At 44.1% G+C, this 17,513-nt stretch overlaps 1 protein-coding gene across 1 annotated transcript in view; it reads left to right on the plus strand.

Moving 5' to 3' along the window:
• The window catches only part of PTPRT (protein tyrosine phosphatase receptor type T), a 703,891-nt gene that overhangs the window by 537,333 nt on the left and 149,045 nt on the right, over window positions 1-17,513 (plus strand). The window contains exons 13-14 of the mRNA XM_077778839.1: window positions 1,258-1,393; window positions 13,470-13,499. Of these exons, the coding sequence (XP_077634965.1) occupies window positions 1,258-1,393; window positions 13,470-13,499 (166 nt within the window). The remainder of the gene's footprint in view (window positions 1-1,257; window positions 1,394-13,469; window positions 13,500-17,513) is intronic.

Here is a 17,513-nt window from a genome sequence, read left to right on the forward strand (position 1 = left end):
CCATTGGAGGAGACAGATGGAGAAACAAATAGTTAATAATATCAGCATATTGAGGTATGTGCGAAGTGTTATAGGGAGTTAGGATTTAGTGGAGAGAGAGGCGCTCTCCCAGGAGTACAGGCAACCAGAGGAGAGGCAGTCGGTGATGAGGGATGAGCTGGTGCTGAGGTGGCAGAAACTGGGAAGTGAGGATGCGCCAGGAAGAGGAGTTTTTGGGTTTAAACCTCTGCACACAAACATGGTCCTGGGGAATATGAACGGCCTCAGGAAAGAATTCACTCAGGGTACTGGTAACCCCTGGGCCACTCTCCAGAAGTGTCTGGAATGAGAAGTGGCCTCTGATCCTTGGTACATTGCCTGGAGAGCCCAGGCTTAGGTATTTTTCGGCTGCCTGCAACCGAATCAGAGAGTTTGTACCTGGCAGAGCACATAACAGTGGCGTTAAATTCCAGAAATGGAGTTAGTTACATAGGAGTGTTTTCTGAACCCCAGGAAATTACTTTTAATGCACTAAATTTCTTTTTTTTTTATTTATTTTATTTTTTTTTTTTTTATTTCTAGGAGAGAGAGAGAGAGAGACAGCGTGAGCAGGGGAGGGTCAGAGAGAGAGGGAGTCACAGACTGAAACAGGCTCCAGGCTCTGAGCTGGCAGTCAGCACAGAGCCCGATGCGGGGCCCGAACCCACAAACCACGAGATCATGACCTAAGCGAAAGTCGGACGCTTAACCGACTAAGCCACCCAGGCGCCCCAATGCACTAAATTTCTGCCACACCATTTGTTTCCTAGAACGCACAAAACAAAAACGTTATGCTTTTACCTTTAAAATTCCAGTGATTTTAATCATGTTGCCTTAATACAAAGCTGTTGTTTTCACCATTTACCAGAAAGAATAAAGTTGGGTTTAGTATAATTCCATGAACTGTATATAGATCCATGGTTTGATCTGAGGGACAAATCAGCGTGAGGGATGAAACCCTCCATTTGACCCCACTGGACAATAGGGATACCCCAGTGCAGCAGTCGTGCAACCTTGGGACACTCACTCACTTCATTTCTCTGCACCTCAAAAAAAGGGGACAGTCTAATACAATATCACAAAGGATTAATCCTCAAAAAGATTAAAAGGGACAATGTGTGTCATGCTCTTAGCACAGTGTCTGGAACATAGCGCTCAGTAAATGGAACCTGCTGTCATTATAATTGTTGTCGTATGTGTGAGCCTTTTCCATATCTTTCTTCTTCTTTCCCCTTGAAGGTGCCTCCACTCAGAATTCTAACACCGTGGAGCCAGAGAAGCAGGTAGACAACACCGTGAAGATGGCTGGTGTCATCGCCGGCCTCCTCATGTTCATCATCATTCTCCTGGGTGTCATGCTCACCATCAAAAGGAGGTGAGTGTCTGGTGCTGCCCTGCAGACTCTGCTGACCCCAGCTGTCCCAGTGCTGCCCTGTGGCTAGGTCTTTGCTCTGCTAATCACTTGTGAGCAGGCACCTTCTTCTGTGAGTGTTCAAGCCCTGATATACTTGAGCTAATTGTGACTTTTTGTGTTGGCATCTGAAAGGTGTGTGCTGCCTGCTTGGCAAGTGGCCCTGAGATGGCCAGTTTCTTACGGCGCCATTGATCCCTATGGCTAGGCCACCCTGGTGTGCCATGAGATTCCATGTCATGAATCTTCTCAGAATTAGCTGCTGTGTTGTAATTGATCGTGTATCATCAAGGTTACTGGGGACCCCCGGAAATACAGATGCAGGAAAGTAATGCTTTACTCTTTTTGCCTTCCCTCACTCTGATTTCTCTTTGGTCTGCCATGCATGGCAGAGATAAAGCCTCCCACGGTGTGATAGTCCCAAGGGACTATCCTTTCCTACTTCATGTCCTGATGCCTTCCCAGCTGGATTGTTGCAGGACTTTTGCTACTTGTTCTCTCTCAACAGGATGTCTTCCTGGGCATCTCTGGTTCACTAACACAGTTATCACGTGTTGCATGGCTCATGAAAGCTGGGGTACAGGCTCCTCCTTATCCCCAGGATTCCACACACTGACGTCTCTGTTTATCAGACATTCACAAGGCTTGAGGCTAATGCAGGGGAATTGCAAAGAGGGAAAGGAGCCATTCATCTAGGAAAGCTGATGAATATCAGTGTCACCGTCCCAGGATGCACTGTTATTCCTCCAAAGCGGGAGTCACAGGGCCACCTCTCCTCAGCCCCTGGACTACCGCAGTGTTTCCATGTCTACCACCCACCCCCATGTCTTCTCAGTTTCAACATCATGGTCCCAACCTTGGTTTCCACCTTCTCTTCCAGAGCAAACAGAACCTTTATCTACATTACAACATTATGTGCTTCAGTGTGCCCTGCCCCCAACTAAATATACTTTCTCATCATGAAACAAGCCAGTTAACACCTCAGCCTGAAGCTCTGGTGTCTGGTTAGTCACAGAGGTAAGAGCAAACCCAGTAACAAGGACCAGGGACTTGCTTCTATCTGTGGAAGGAAAAGTACTCATGAAATTTCTGTCCAAACAGAAATTTCTGGTATGTCCTACCAGAAAATAAAGGGACAGAATGCCCTAAAGACAAAGTCCAGCTTCTATCTAAGGAGTCTCATGAATATAAATGCGAAAACTTTCTTTTTAATCCCCCTTTTCAGTCATCAGTGAGTCAGAAATTCTGGGGTTCCCACTGGACATGGCAGTCAGCCTTCTCTTAGCCATTTTGGCACCAGAATATCCCTGTGTCTTTCATGACTCTGTTCTGAATCAGCCAGTCCTCCCTCTGGCCGGGATATCTTACTGGTAGGATCTTGTCCTTTTCTTGACATTTTTGTCTAACAGAACCACTCCTTTTCTCCAGCCCTCAGCAGAATGACGGAAAGTTAAGGTTCTTATCCATCTACTGATTTTCTAGTTGGAAAGGGGGAAGGGTCGGTATTACGTTAATATTGCGGAGCAAGAGCCTCCAAAGCACTGAGGACAGCATTGCATTGTCATATCGTCATCATCCTTATGACCATATTGCAGGTCTCAGTGACAAGTCAGCTATTAGATGAAGTAAAACGTGAAGCCTGGTTTCTCTGGGGGCAGTAGCCACATGTAAGATTGCTGACATGTTTCTTAGAATCACAGACGCATTAGAGGCAGAGGTGAGTTGGGAATTGTCTACCTGGAAAAAGTAACCACTTTAATAGAATCTCATTCCTCTTTGATAGACCTGAAATGTTCCCATTCTTTGCCACTGATTTGTAAGTCAGATAAGCTCTTCCAATTTTGCTCTTTCTAAAGCCTGGCTTAACCCACGTCACCATCATCTGTGAGATTCTGAAGAAATTTCACTTCCTTCTCCACAGCTATTTCTGCAATGTGTGACTTTTCAGGAGGGAGGAAAGGGCTTTCTGTTTCCAGGGTGGGAACAAATATAAAGAAAATCCTTTGTGTGGCTTTAACCTCTACTGCATATCTTCATTGTCTCTCACCTCTATCAAAACTGTCCATTAGACCCAACCAACAAGCATCACATGACCACCATTTGTTTCCGAGAAGCAAAACTCAGATGTTGTGGCAGTGAGGGGGGTGGGGTGGCAGTGGAGGCTGATCAATGTTTGCATATACAGTATCTTTTGGAGAAAAGAAGACCTTTTGCTGACCTACTTGATAGTGATAATTTATAGATAGGTGTGGAGCAAGGAAAGGAGAGGAGAAAAAGAGAACATAAAGATAGTTCTGCACTCTTTCCACTAAACCACAGTGCCTCCTGATGTCTAGAGATGCCCCCAAAGGTTAGCTCCCTTAGGTCTTCTGACTCCAGCCCCATATAGAAGTATGGGGAAAACTTCATTGTTCAATTGAGTCTGTAACTAACTTACTGCTGGCCAGAATGCTGGGACATTACAGCTACCTAAAAGGAAGAGATATTAAAGGAAAAGAAACCCCCAAATAATAGGCAGATCATCACAACTCAGGACCCTGGTGTCAGCATCTCTTCAGTGTCCCAGTGTGACATAGAGTTCGTTCCTGGATGCAAGAACTCTCAGAAGTCAAATGTCTGCTATATCCCCTCCACTGAGTTGAGCTGGGTCTTCTTCCTAACCTCTACAGACATGGGAGTGGTGACTTCCTGTTTTCTCTTCTACTAAGGGATTCAGCTGGCTCAAAAACTTCCCCAAAGCTGCAGCCAGAAGGTTTCAGTACACATAAGATGTCCCTAGCTTGTACCTGTAGAGCTTGTCATCACTGGCCTTATAGGGTTTTCTTGTGATAAAGACCTTTCCCAAAGAGTCTTTTTCTTGTTGTTAGGTGTTTTCTTTTGTGATACTGAAATAGAAAGCTAACTGAGAATGGGCTAGAGATAGAGGATCAAGGGAAAGACCTAATGAAAGCAACTAAATTAATTTACGTTCATAAGATTGGGGAGGTGGATAGAGGGGTGGAGACATAGCCTGAGGGATGTTCTCTTGTTGCTTGGTTGTTTCGCAGTGGATAGAGGGGATATTGAGAAATTTAAGGTTGCAGAAAGGGATCTGAAATTGGGGGGGGGGGGGTTCAATTTTTTTTTAATGTTTATTTACTTTTGAAAGAGAGAGAGGGTGAGAGAAAGAGAGAGAGAGAATCCGAAGTAGTCTCCAGGCTCTGAGCTGTCTGTCAGCACAGGGCCTAATGCAGGGCTCAAATTTACGGACCACAAGATCAGGACCTTAGGTGAAGTTGGACACTTAACCGATTGAGCCACCCAGGAGCCCCTGTTGGAGGATGATTCGAATAGGATTCCCTTACAGTTTGCAAAATATACAAGTTAAAGTATTTTTTGTAGTACCTTTGGCTCTTTGGAGAGGATTTCTTTGAAGGTAGGTCGATACAGAATCAAGGATTTGTGGAGATATAAAGGATTACATGAGCATTATAAGAAGGGAGCCTAGAGCCCCTCCCTGATACAGTTAATTACTAGGATATTGGATATTGGCTGGATAATGGCTCCATCCTTTACTCCTGGTTCCCTTGATCACATCTGGACCTCAGAATGTACAACTATGTAATAGAACATACCTCCTTTTCAAGACCATCCTGTTGAGTTTTAAAATAGAGAGAGACTCATTACTACAGTCCTGGTCATCTTCTTCCCTGGTCTCCTCCCTTTAGAATTGCTGGACATCCTCTCCCAAAGAAATGTGCAGCCAGAGGTTTGCTAGGCCACCCCTGTGGTCCCTTGTCTTACTACCTTAAGGCTCTGGGAGCCTTCAGTGAAAATTAAAGTGTAAAGCTCAAGCCTGAGTGCCTTAACCTTGATGTTTGAAGGTGTTTATTAGCCACACACGTATAGGAAGTTCTACATTTCAATGTTTGTTCGGGGGGACATGCACACGTATGGGTGCATGCCCGCAAGCTTCCCATAGTCCCAGTTTATTCCTCTGGACATACTTCCTGAAGTCTGAGCATGGTCCTCCAAGGCTTAAGGCATAGCCATTTACTTTTGCATGGGGAAACACTGGAGCCAGGGCAAGCAGGATTCTTTGCTAGGTTTGTACCCCAAGCCTTATCTGGATCCTCTATTAACCTTTCATTCCCTTTTTGCTTTTCAAATGGAAACTGAGTAATTTTTAGTAGACCTTTTTGCAGTCAGCCCCCCCCACATGGTTCTAGCCACTTCCTTCCCCCCTCTTCCTCCCCCTGCCTAGCTTTTTCTGGTCCAGCCTCAATTTTCTCCCAACCATGTCTGTCCAAATAGTAACTTTTCCAGGAGTGAATTTGGAGCGTCTTGAGTTTGAGATATGAGAGTCTACTTTGAGATAAATGTCTGTCTTTTGGTGTACTTTGATTCTCTGTGACTTGGGTCTGCCCCAGGAGCTCCCAGTCTCATGGGAACAGACATCTTATTGTAGACTGGGAGGCAGAAGAACTGGGTCCCATTTATGTGCTGTTAGCCTTGGAGAAGCAACAAAGTTCAGCCTTTCCTTTCTCAACTGTGAGATATGGCTAATCCCATGGGGTTGGTTGTTCTGAAAATCAAATAAGCTCATGGTCTTTTGATAGGCTTTATTTCCTCTAACTGCCTATCAACAGACATTCATCTCACACATGACCATCACCTGTACCAAGGCAGCTCCTATGCTAATATGCTAAGAGCAGTGCTGCAATCAGTACACATCATCTAACCTAATTTACTTTCCATCTAAACTGTCACCATATTCTGATTTTAATACTACAAATAATCATAATAGGATAGGACATTGGTATGCCTTTGCTTGTTTGAGAAGAGGAAACTGAAGTTTGTAAAGGTTTGTAAGTTGCCCAAGATCTTAGGTAGAGAGGAAATCCAAACCAGGCTCTGTGACTCTAGAAAGTTAACTGAATGCTGTTACTTTTATTCTGTTAGTCCATGGAGACTGGTGGAAAGTAAATGAGTCCTGGAATAGGAAGCAGGCAACCCAGGGTCAGAGATCATTTTCTCCTACTCTCTGCTGTAATACATCCATTTCCCTGAATCAAATGTCAGCTGTTTGTCTTTACCTACAGGTTTCCTGTCCCTCTCTAACCCTCAGCCACATATTCTTCCAGGTAGGACTCTCAACTACTACCTCTCACTTGAGTCTTCCCACAAGCCCCCAGCCCCAGAAAGATGTAGTGACACCCCTGCATGCAGCCACCATGCCATGTACACAAGTCTTCAGGTGTGGATTTAGCCACAAGGTGGTTGTTGTTTTGCTGGCCTCAGGGTGGAAATGACCCAGAAGGGCAGGATCTTCTGCTTTAGCCTTATTTGCCCTGTATCAGCTGCCCTTGGACATCTCTCTTGAAAACCCCTCTCTTGAAAAGCCCAAATAATCACCTACCCACTAACTTGCTTACGATCCTACATCCCCATATCAATGGTGGGCACTCCCTCTCATTCCCTCAGGCAAACTGATGGGATTGCATCACCTTGCTAGTTCTAAACCGGCATCTTTTTTTTTTTTTTTTTTACAAATAGTTTGTTGTCGAGTTGGTTTCCATTTAACACCCGGTGCTCATCCCCACAAGTGCACTAAACCCACATCTTTACCTTCTCTTGGTCACACCCTGTCCCCACTCCCTGCACTGCCCCTTCCTGGTGCAGGCCCCCATAGCTCTCTTGTATGAGTCTCCTCCCCAGCCCCAGCCCCCTCCCCAAAGCAGCCAAAATAACCTTTCAGAAAGGAAACTTATACTCCCAAACCTGCTGTCTAAAATCCCTTGATGGCTTCTCCTGCCTTATAACAATAGTTCATGGGGTAGAGATGAAAGACGAAGCATACCCGTTAGGACATCTGGAGAATTTTGTCAAGCTGTGCTGTCCCCCTGCTCACAGTAATTCTGGAACATTTCCTAAGGTCTTACTCTACTATTATACCTTTGCTTGTGAAGTTTCTTCCTCGTTCAATGCCTGTGTTCCTCAGTTCCATGTGACCACACTCTGCCCCTGTTTAAGGTCTAATTCAAAAGCTGCCTTCTCCAGTAAACCCTTCCTGACCTCCAATCCAGATACAGTCTCTTCGCCATCTGGATCCTCTCTGTGAGGATCCATGTTATATCCTGTTATATTTGTCGTCTGTATTCATATCTTATCTTCTCTACTAAACCATCAGCTGTCTATTCTGATTCATCCTTATCATAAATGTGCCATGTGGATACTGGGGATTCCCTAAAAACGTGTTGAATGGAGGAGCTCGGTGCAATTAGAACAGATGGGGCCCAGAATTAACACTCCATCTCTTGGGCAGGAAAGCTTCACTCAGGACATAGACCTAAATATCAACATGGAGCACCAAGAGTAAGCCCAGTCCTGTGGTGAGGGGGTAAGACTAAAATGGCAGCAAGGGAAAGATATAGCATGGTCTGAGCTTTCAGGGAACACATTATCTATCCAGGGGGGAAAAAGAGTGAGTCAATAGGTAAAGGGAACTTCTGGGTCAGCCAAAAGAGACAGTATCACTGTGAGATTATAGTGTACTATGGATCACAAAGCTGAAATGCTGAATTGAAGAAAAGTGTCCCAAATCACATAGCTAATAACTGGCAGAGCTAGGTCTCAAACTTGGCCAGTTTGATAATGGGTATGACACTCTTAAACACCTGAATGTCTAGCCTGAATGAAATAGAAAATGGGACTTGCTGAGATGCTGAAATGTGAGGCATAATTTTGAGTGGTTCTTTGACATGGGCAAACAGCCCAAATTAAGGATGTCATGCTGTTTTGTCCACCCCATTCTAAACAGCTCCTTGCTCTACCCACTGAAAAGTGAATCCTTCTGTTTGCCCTCCCTCAGTAGCCACTCAAGCCAGAAGCTTGGAGGTCCCCTTCAGATTGTTCACATTTAATCACCTCCTGAATCACCTTTCATGTTCACATCTCCTTCCCCATGGCCATTACAAGATAGGCCCCCAACATCTCTTGCTTTGACCCCTGTTGCAGCCTCCATGACCCCAGTCCCTCTCCCCTACAGTTTTCTTCTCACACTTTTGCCAGAATCGTTCATCTAGAAAAATATTTGGTCATTGGTTCTGCCAATGCCGGTGGTATTGAGACTGAGCTCTGTAAGCTCTTTGGGAACTAAGACCTGCCAACATTTTGACATTCTCACCTTGCTAACTGACCTAACCATTCTATAAACAGTTCCATCTGCCTGGAAATGCCCTTCCTCCTACTTTATCTAAATGCTCCTTGACTTTATAACTCAAGCATCATAGACTCTAGGCCACCTTATCTGTCTCCCTCCCTACCCTTCCCCCCTGGATATGATCCCACTACTTCCTGTGTTGCCACAATACCATTTATCACTCCAGAAGACAGTAGAGCCTAGTGGTTACTAATGCAGCCTCCTAAAGTCAGACTGCTTGGATTCTCATCCCATACTCACCTATGTAAACTTGAGCAAGTTGTCTAACCTCTCTGAGCTTCACTTTCCTCTTCCACAAAACAAGGATAATAATGCTGTTATTATAGTGAGGATTAAATAGTCTGTATAATGTACAGGAACAGTACCTGGCACATGTGACCTCCTGCTATTTAAGTGGTAGCTCTTACTGTTATTTGTTTTATAAGTTCCTTATCTGGCTCTTTCATCAGACATTTGGGCTGGATCAAGATCTCATTTGTCTTTCTATCTCTGGTACCTAGCAGGGACAGGTATATGTAGTAGGCCCTTGAGAAGTTTTTGCTGAGTTGATGATGGAAAAATGGATGAGTGGATGATGGATGGATTGTTGGATTAAAGGGAAGATGAGTGGATGGATAAATAGATGAGTGTCTGGGTTTATGGGCTAGATGGATAAGTGGGTGGATAAATTGCTAAGTAGGTAGATGGATGGATGATTAGATGTGTGGAGGGATGAGTGGTTGGATGCATGCCTAGATGGATACATGGATAGGTAGAAGGGTGGATGGTGGGTTTATGAGCTAGATGGATAGGTAGATGGTCAAACAGATGGTTAAGTAGACAGCTTAGTCCCATTTAAATAGTATGGAACAAAGGAAAGCTGTGCCTCAAGTCAGTTTTGTCAGCCAGCTGAAAAGAAGATTGTGTAATATGTGATTTATTAAGTTTGGAGTTTTTTGTTGTTGTTGTTGTTGTTTTTCCCCCTAAGCACAGCTGTCTTCCTGCTCTGGATTTTTGGTCTCGGGCAATCTGTTACTTACAATATCACTGTATCCTTGTAAAGTTAGACCTTCAGTAAATCTTCTTCAAGCCTCAGAGTATACACATGTATACTGTGTTTTGGCTACACGGAAAAGAACTATAATCCTTGCCCTGTAAGACTTTGCAGTTTAATTGGGAAAAGATAATTAATAGAAGCTTGTCAGTCACTGTTAATTTGGAGTTGCCTTAAAGCTGGGCCAGGGATAGCACCTGCTTTTGGTGACAGCCAGGATAACTCAGAAAAGCTACTTTGAAGAGGTGGTTTGAAGGCAAGGAAGTGTGTTGTCATGAGGAGGTGGCACAAGCAGAGGCAAATCCTGAAGGTTGGAAGCAGAAAAGCCCGGAATGTCCAGAATATTGAATGCAGCCTGGGGCCCAATAGCACAGCCTGGGGCTGCTGATGGTGAGGAAACCTGGTTCAGGTTGGAGGCCTTCCCATTGGCCCCAAACTACACAATAGCTGTAGGGTCCTCTACTAGTGAGGAGTGACCCTTGGAGCCTCAGATGCCTCAACCAAAACTGAGAAACACACTCCCTGCTCCATGGGGTTACGGAGATGATGAAAGGATTTAAGGCATGTGTCATATCAATGCCAGACCCGCTGTGTTGCTCAACATTCACCTGTTTTCTTCCTTCTTCATATAGCAGCATAGGCTGGTGGTCAAGAACATGAGCTTTAGACCCATGTTGCTGTTCAGCTTTGGAGCCTCATTGCTATCAAATCCAGTTACTAGCTGCAAGATCTTAGGCAAGTTACTTTACCTTCTCTGCCTCAGTTTCTTCATCTACAAGGTGGGGCTGATAATGATATCCACCTGTCAGGATGATTGTGAGGAATACATGAGTTAATGTATGAGAACCTAGGATAATGCCTGACACATAGTAAGTGCTACATAAGTATTTTTCTTATTTTAATACTATTTTAAATATTCCTAAAGAGATGAACACTTCGTTCCTGTTTACTGGAGTGAGAAGCAGCAAACCTTGTATCTATGGATAAGGTGGGGCGTAAATTCCCCTTTACCAAGCACTACTAATGTCAGGTGTTTAGATTAATCTAATCTAATATTAATTTAGATTAATTTATTTAAAACACTTTAGGGGCGCCTGGTTAGTGGCTTAGTCGGTTAAGTGTCCAACTTTCGCTTAGGTCATGATCTCGCGGTTCGTGGGTTTGAGCCCTGCGTCGGGCTCTGTGCTGACTGCCAGCTCAGAGCCTGGAGCCTGTTTCAGAGTCTGTCACTCCCTCTCTCTCTGACCCTCCCCTGCTCACGCTGTCTCTCTCTCTCTCCTAGAAATAAATAAAAACATTAAAAAAAATTAAAACATTTTATATATTATATATCATGTATAATTTGAATGTGATTTAGATTAATCTAATGTTAATGCCCACTTTTGGGAGTAGGTAATTATCACTCCCAACCTTGACATGGAGCAACTGAGACTCAGAGATACCTAATTAGTGACTTATCAGAGACATGCCCTTAGCAAGTGGCGGTGCTAGGATGCTAAGACATCACATTTCCACTCCCCAAAGCTGTTTAGGCTGGCAGTCATCCATGCCGTTCACCATGGTACGTGGATCAGGAAACAGAGGTCCAGGGGGAGGAACAGACTTACCCAGGATGTCACAGTGAGCAAGTGAAAGTTCTGGGATCAGAACCCTGGCCTCTTGATTCTCAGCCCACTGTTCTTGACAGTATGGAGAACATAGGTGTCTATAAGTCTTCATCAGATGGATCCTGCATTTTCTTCCCCAAGGAATCACATTTCCAGTCACTGGACCACAGAGCCAGCAATGGAGGAGAGGAATGATCACCTTATAGCATGAACCTGTATGGTTGGTTAAAGGAATTTGGTGACTCGCATGGGCTTTTCCACTCCCACCCATCATGGTAGGGAATTCCTCAACCCTTTCATCATCTAGGGTCACTGTTAGTTTAACCGAAGACACTGAATGGTTTTATGAGTGACCAGACAGATCTTGCTGCACTGTGGGTCATTTTGACCAGCCCAGCTTCCCAAGTAAGCATGGAGCTTCTTTTCTGCCATGACTTCTTAGCTCTCAGAGTCACTTTCCTTCTGTAGCTAGAGTTGGGCTTTCGTGAAAGATAAGACAAAGCCTAGAGGTCACCTGCCTCGAGATTTTGGCCACTTGGAACTTGAGAGGGAGAAATTTGAGGCTCTGAGCACATGTTCCTACCCTGCAGATGTAAAGGCTGCATCTTCTGTGCCAAGCAAACTGGGTAACAGTTGCAATTAACCAAATAACACAAGAAGGAAGGGAACTTTTCTTGCCTATTCAGATGGATATTTGGGGACCTTAATTACCAGCAATTTTTCTCAATCCACAAATGTGTCAGTTATTGTCAGTGAGACGAAGTCCGTAAGATAAAAGCACTCCTGTTTATTTTCCTAGAAAATACAAAAAGTTATAACAAAGGGAATATCGTGGACTTGTTTGAGTTTTTATTGTTCAGAAGCAAAGAGCCAGAAGGGACATCAGAAAGAGATTGCAGGTAGTGATTTTTCAAACATCCTTTTGGAGAGCAGAATTCTTAGTCATGTGACATTTTAAATGAAACGCCAATTTATAAAAGAGGTAAAAATGGAGAAGTGCTGGATTTCATGGATAAGCAGTCCTACCTGCTCAGTATCCCCCTCTCCCGTTTCAATGAGGCTACTGTGCAGAACCCGCAGGATCCTGCACACACAGCTTTTAAAACTAGTGATCTAGTTCACCTCATCTGAGGATCAGGTAAGAAAATAAAGGCATAGAGAATTAAAGTTGTAGTTTATTCAGAGTGAAGTTTGGAACTCCTTTCTCTTAGTGCAATGTTCTTTAATGATGAAGTTGGAGTTTTGTTCTGGTTATCTACGAATAGGTAACAAACATGGATTTTAGTGACTTGTATTTCTTATGAATCTATGGTTTGGTCAAGGCTCAGAGGGAATGACTTGTTTTATCCCATGATACCAGGAATCTCAATTGACATAATCCAACTAGCGGGTTCTGGCTGGATGTGTCTCTTCATACAGTTTTAGGGTCTCTCCACATGACCTTTTCAGCATGGCAACCTCAAGATACTTGGACTTCTTACATGGAGAGTCAGGGTTCCAACTGAGAGTTTCAAACACCCAGACAGAGCTACAAGTCTTCTTTCTGATATATCCTAGAAAGTTCTAGAATGTAATTTCTACCACATTCTGTTGGTCACATAGGGCCAGCCCTGGTTCATTGTGGGAAGGAACTACACATGGGTATGCATACTGGGAAGTGTGGATCATCGGGAAGCCATCTTGAATGCTGCTATCTGATTACCTTGCTTTTGGCAAGACCTTACATGACTTACTTAAATAGATTCTGATGTGGTTTGACCTGAAACAGAGAACATACAAGTCATTATGGTTTTCCTTAGATCTTAAGAGTACTGTCACATGAGGAATGGTAGAGTAGTTCTAGAAGGCCACAGAAATCTGACCCAGGACCAAAAAAGCCATAGTTACAAGGAGACTAGTTTTGATTGACCATAAAAAAAGAACATAAACAATTAAAACAGCCAACATTAGACATGACTTTCTCTACATGAGTAGTGAGTTTCTCCAGGTCTCCCTCACTCCTTCTACCACTGAAAGTATCTGATTCTCAGTGAAGATGATTAGTAGAGAAACTTGCATCTCCTTGAGCTCTGGGATGCTGAAATACTATGTGCATTTCTAAGAATCAAGATTTCATATAAATCTAATTCTTGTTTGTTTGTCTTTTCTTTTTCCCCCTTTTTGGACATTTCCTTCATCTGACTGCCCATCAATATATAGAAGAAATGCTTATTCCTACTCCTATTACTTGTAAGTATCGACCCGGGGAAACTTTGCTTCGTGCCCTGTAAGGGAACCTGTAGCATGCATTTCCTGCACCAACCAAGTGTCTATTGGTTTCTCATACTCCCTTCTGTCTAAGTCATCTGTAGCCCCAAAGTTTTTATTTCTCGTAGATGTTTTCCATTTGAAAATGCACTATCATTGTTGCATTGTTGATGTCTGTTATGTTTCTGCCATCTTGGATCCCCCCCATCCCTTTGTTTGGAGCTTTGAGGGGATATTTCTCCTTTGGTTGTGTAATATTCTAGTTAGAAATCGCCAAATTTCAGCAAGAGGTCAACTTAATCCCCCTGCAGGACTTGCAGACATAAAACATAATCACAGATCTCAGCAACTTCAGGGAAGTCTACTTGGGGAATGTGTCACCTTAAGGGGCTCAAAGGTTAGAAAGAAATTCATTCGCTGTTTCCACTATTTCATCAAGTCTACAGGGAAACGGGACTTTACCTAAAACCAGCCTTCACAGGTTGTAGACACATCCAAGGTCTTGGGGCTAGAATTATCTCAGTCTGGTGTTTGGCAATAGTTATCTTCTGTTATCAATCCACTTTATTAGTAGTTACAGCTGGCCTGTTGCCTGTCAGGTTTTTTTTTTCACTTTCTAAAATGATGGTTTTTCTCATTATTAAACCAGACATTTTGAGAACACAAAAGTAAAGGGGAAAAAACTACATAAATAGATCCTTGGTAATGAAAAGTTAAGAAAACCACTGAAGTAGTCCCATATCCTTAATATGCATTTCCAGTGTTTGAACATTGAGGTCAAGAAAAGTGTGTGAAATCACAGATCCAGTGGGATTAAACCTCAGAATGACTGGCTTCTGGTAAAGTGTACTGTCCATCATTCCATGTCTTGCTCCACCCCGGCACACCCAGCCTTACGAGAGAGGCCCTGTCTGTTAGTGATCATCTGCTGAAGCCTTCACAGATGAGGATGGAGCCAGCAAAAGGCTCTGCTGCTACCTCTGCTCAGGGTTTCAGTCTAAGGTCAGTAGGCTAGTCACTGAGTGGATAAGATTCTGGTACCACCACCATCACGTTGTATAGGAACCGATGGACCCCACCACCAACGTTGAAAGTACTGGAAAACCTGTTTCATTTGTTCATTCACTCATCTGGCAAACATGCATTGAACATGCACATTATGTTCCAGACACTGTGGATGGAGAGATGATGAGAACTTTGAGTCCCACCTTCCTAGCATTCAACCCTGTCTGGGGACTAGTATGAAATCAAATACTTGAAATGTTGGCCGAGATGCACCTATATGTACTGTGGTTTAGGAGCACTTACTTGGGTGACTAATTTTTTAATGAGACAGGGGATACTTACCAGTATTTTTGCCCACTACTTAGAAGAAACAGGAATTCTAAGCAAAGGGAACTGCAAAAGCACAAGGTTTACAATGTTATAGGGTGGTGTTCCTATGGTGAAGAGAATGAGCTCTGGGAATTATGCAGCTCTGGGTTCAAGCCACATCTTTGTTACACACCAGTTATGAAGCCTTGAGAAAATCCTTAGAACTCCTTGAGCCCTATTTCTCTTCACTCTAAAATAGAGCTAAGAGTGCCTAACTCAGGGAATGAGGGATTTTATAAAGTGCCCCACACAAAGTTGGCACTAATGAAATGTTAGTTTTTTTAATTTCCTTTTTAGAAACCATAAGGGGCCAGGGAAGTAGTGGTGGCCCCTGGGAGCTCCTCTGGCCTCTGAGAAGTTTTTCTGACATCGGTGTTCCACAGTAGTTACAGACATGCAGTGACTCATCCCAGGCTCTGGGCACCTCACCTCCTCTATCTGTTAGCCAGTGTGCATAGCACTGTCTTTGGATGCCCACTTCATACCAGGCACTGTGCTGGGTACTGTGGTAGAATCAAAAATTTACAGTGCAAGAGTGTAAGAGACAGACTAGCAAGTACTTGTAGTTCAAGGTGCAGTGAGAAACAGTTGTGCAAACTTAGAGTTCTTTTTTGATTTTTTTAATGTTTTATTTATTTCTGAGAGAGAGAGAGACTGAGCATGAGCAGGGGAGGGTCAGAGAGAGAGGGAGATACAGAATCCAAAACAGGCCCCAGGCTCTGAGCTGACTGTCAGCACAGAGCCTGATGCGGGGCTCGAACCCATGAACAACGAGATCATGACCTGAGCCAAAGTCGGACGCTTAACCGACTGAGCCACCCAGGCGCCCCTGTGCAAATTTAGAATTCTAAGTCACAGATTTTTTTAAATGTTTATTTCTGAGAGAGTGCACACAAGAGGGGAGTGGCAGAGAAAGAGGGGGACAGAGGATCCCAAAGCAGGCTCTGCGCTGACAGCAGTGAGCCTGATGTGGGGCTCAAATCACAAACCACGAAATCATGACCTGAGCACAGTCAGATGTTCAACTGACTGCCACCCAGGTGACCCCTAAATCACAGATCTTAAAGTGTGAAGCTCATGCCAGCTGGGTAACTGACCATGGTTGAATATTCAGAGGAGCAGAAGAACTGAAAATGCAGACAGAGAGGTAGAAGCAAAGCCTTAAGAACCAAGTCCTTTGCAGAAGAAAGATTTGACAGTAGGGAGGCAGAGAGATAATGACATGGCCCTGACATCTGAGCATCAGCAGTCACTTTTGCAGGTCATGGGGTAGGTTGAGGGAGGAAGCCAGTCTAGAGCCCATGAGGAGGAGGATACTTCTTTTAACCACTAGGCTCTAAAACAGAGAAGAAACATGAGAGTGGCTACTTGAAGGGCCAGAAAGTCCTGGGCACTTGTATAACGAAGTAGAGGGGTCTGTGCAGAGGAAGAAGCTGAAGATGCTGGTGGGGGGCAGGGAGGAGGGCACCTCTGGAAGGGAAGGTCTGGAGGCACAGTGTTTGGGGAAGAGGTAGCAGCCTCGGAAGGGAGGCGCAACAGGTTCTGTGAGACCGTAGGACTGAGATGCATGTAGGTGGAGAAAAGGGATCAAAAAGGAAATGCTGGCCCCTGTGATTTGCAGATTCAGAACTCCCTTCTTAGTTATAGACCCCAAGTGCCTGCTTTCAACCCTCTCTCCTCAAAGTGTGGTCTGTAGACCAGCCTCATTGGCAGCACCCTGGAGCTTGTCAGAACTGCCGCACCCAGGGTCCCAGCTCGGTCCTCCTGAATCCGAGCCTGCATTGTAACAAGATCCCCAGATGGCTCACATGCACATTAAAGTTCAAGAAGCTCTGACTTAACCAGAATCTCTAAAATAAGAAAAGTAATACCTTTCCTTCAAGGGTTGGAGAGCCACCTCGTCCCTCTCAAACCCCCAGTATCTTCCACGAGAGAGAGCCCCTCCAACGCACTTTGGCTAAATAATCTTTTCAATGAAATCCATGTTTATTCATTCAACAGGTATTTGTGGGGTTCCCACTTATGTGCAAGCACCGGTCAAGGTTCTGGCATATAGAACACCACAAACAAAATTCCCTGCCCACATGAAGCTTTCTAGCAGGAAAGATAGAGAGTAAACAACATGTGTAAGAAAGGTGGCATAGATGTTACAGAATCATCAATGAGCTAAGGGGAAAAAGATAAATAAATCAGAGAAAGAGTACGTGAGGAGCAGAGGAACATTTCATAACAAAGAGGCCTTCCAGGGCTCTCCCTCACTGAGAGATCCTATACACAAGACCAGGGATCCACAAACATTTTCCGTAAGGAGGTCCTAGTAAATATTTTTGGCTTTGTGAGAAAATGGTCACTCTTGCATCTACTTACCTCTGCTGTTGTAACAGAAAAACAGCTATATACGATGCACAAGGGAATGAGCATCAATGTATTTTAATTTAAAAAATATTTTAAAAAACCAGATAGTGGACTTGATTTGTCCTGAGGGACATAGTTGGCCCGTCCCTACCCTAGACTTTTGAGACAGGAGGAGGATGGAGTTCAAGGCTCATCCTGTTTTGTGAGCTCCTACTGTGTGTTGCCCCGTGTGCTTGCTGTTGCAGACAGAAAGGTGAATGAAGTACA

The sequence above is a fragment of the Crocuta crocuta genome, unplaced genomic scaffold, assembly GCF_008692635.1.
Source record: "Crocuta crocuta isolate KB4526 unplaced genomic scaffold, BGI_CrCroc_1.0 scaffold248, whole genome shotgun sequence".
Classification (NCBI taxonomy): domain Eukaryota; kingdom Metazoa; phylum Chordata; class Mammalia; order Carnivora; family Hyaenidae; genus Crocuta; species Crocuta crocuta.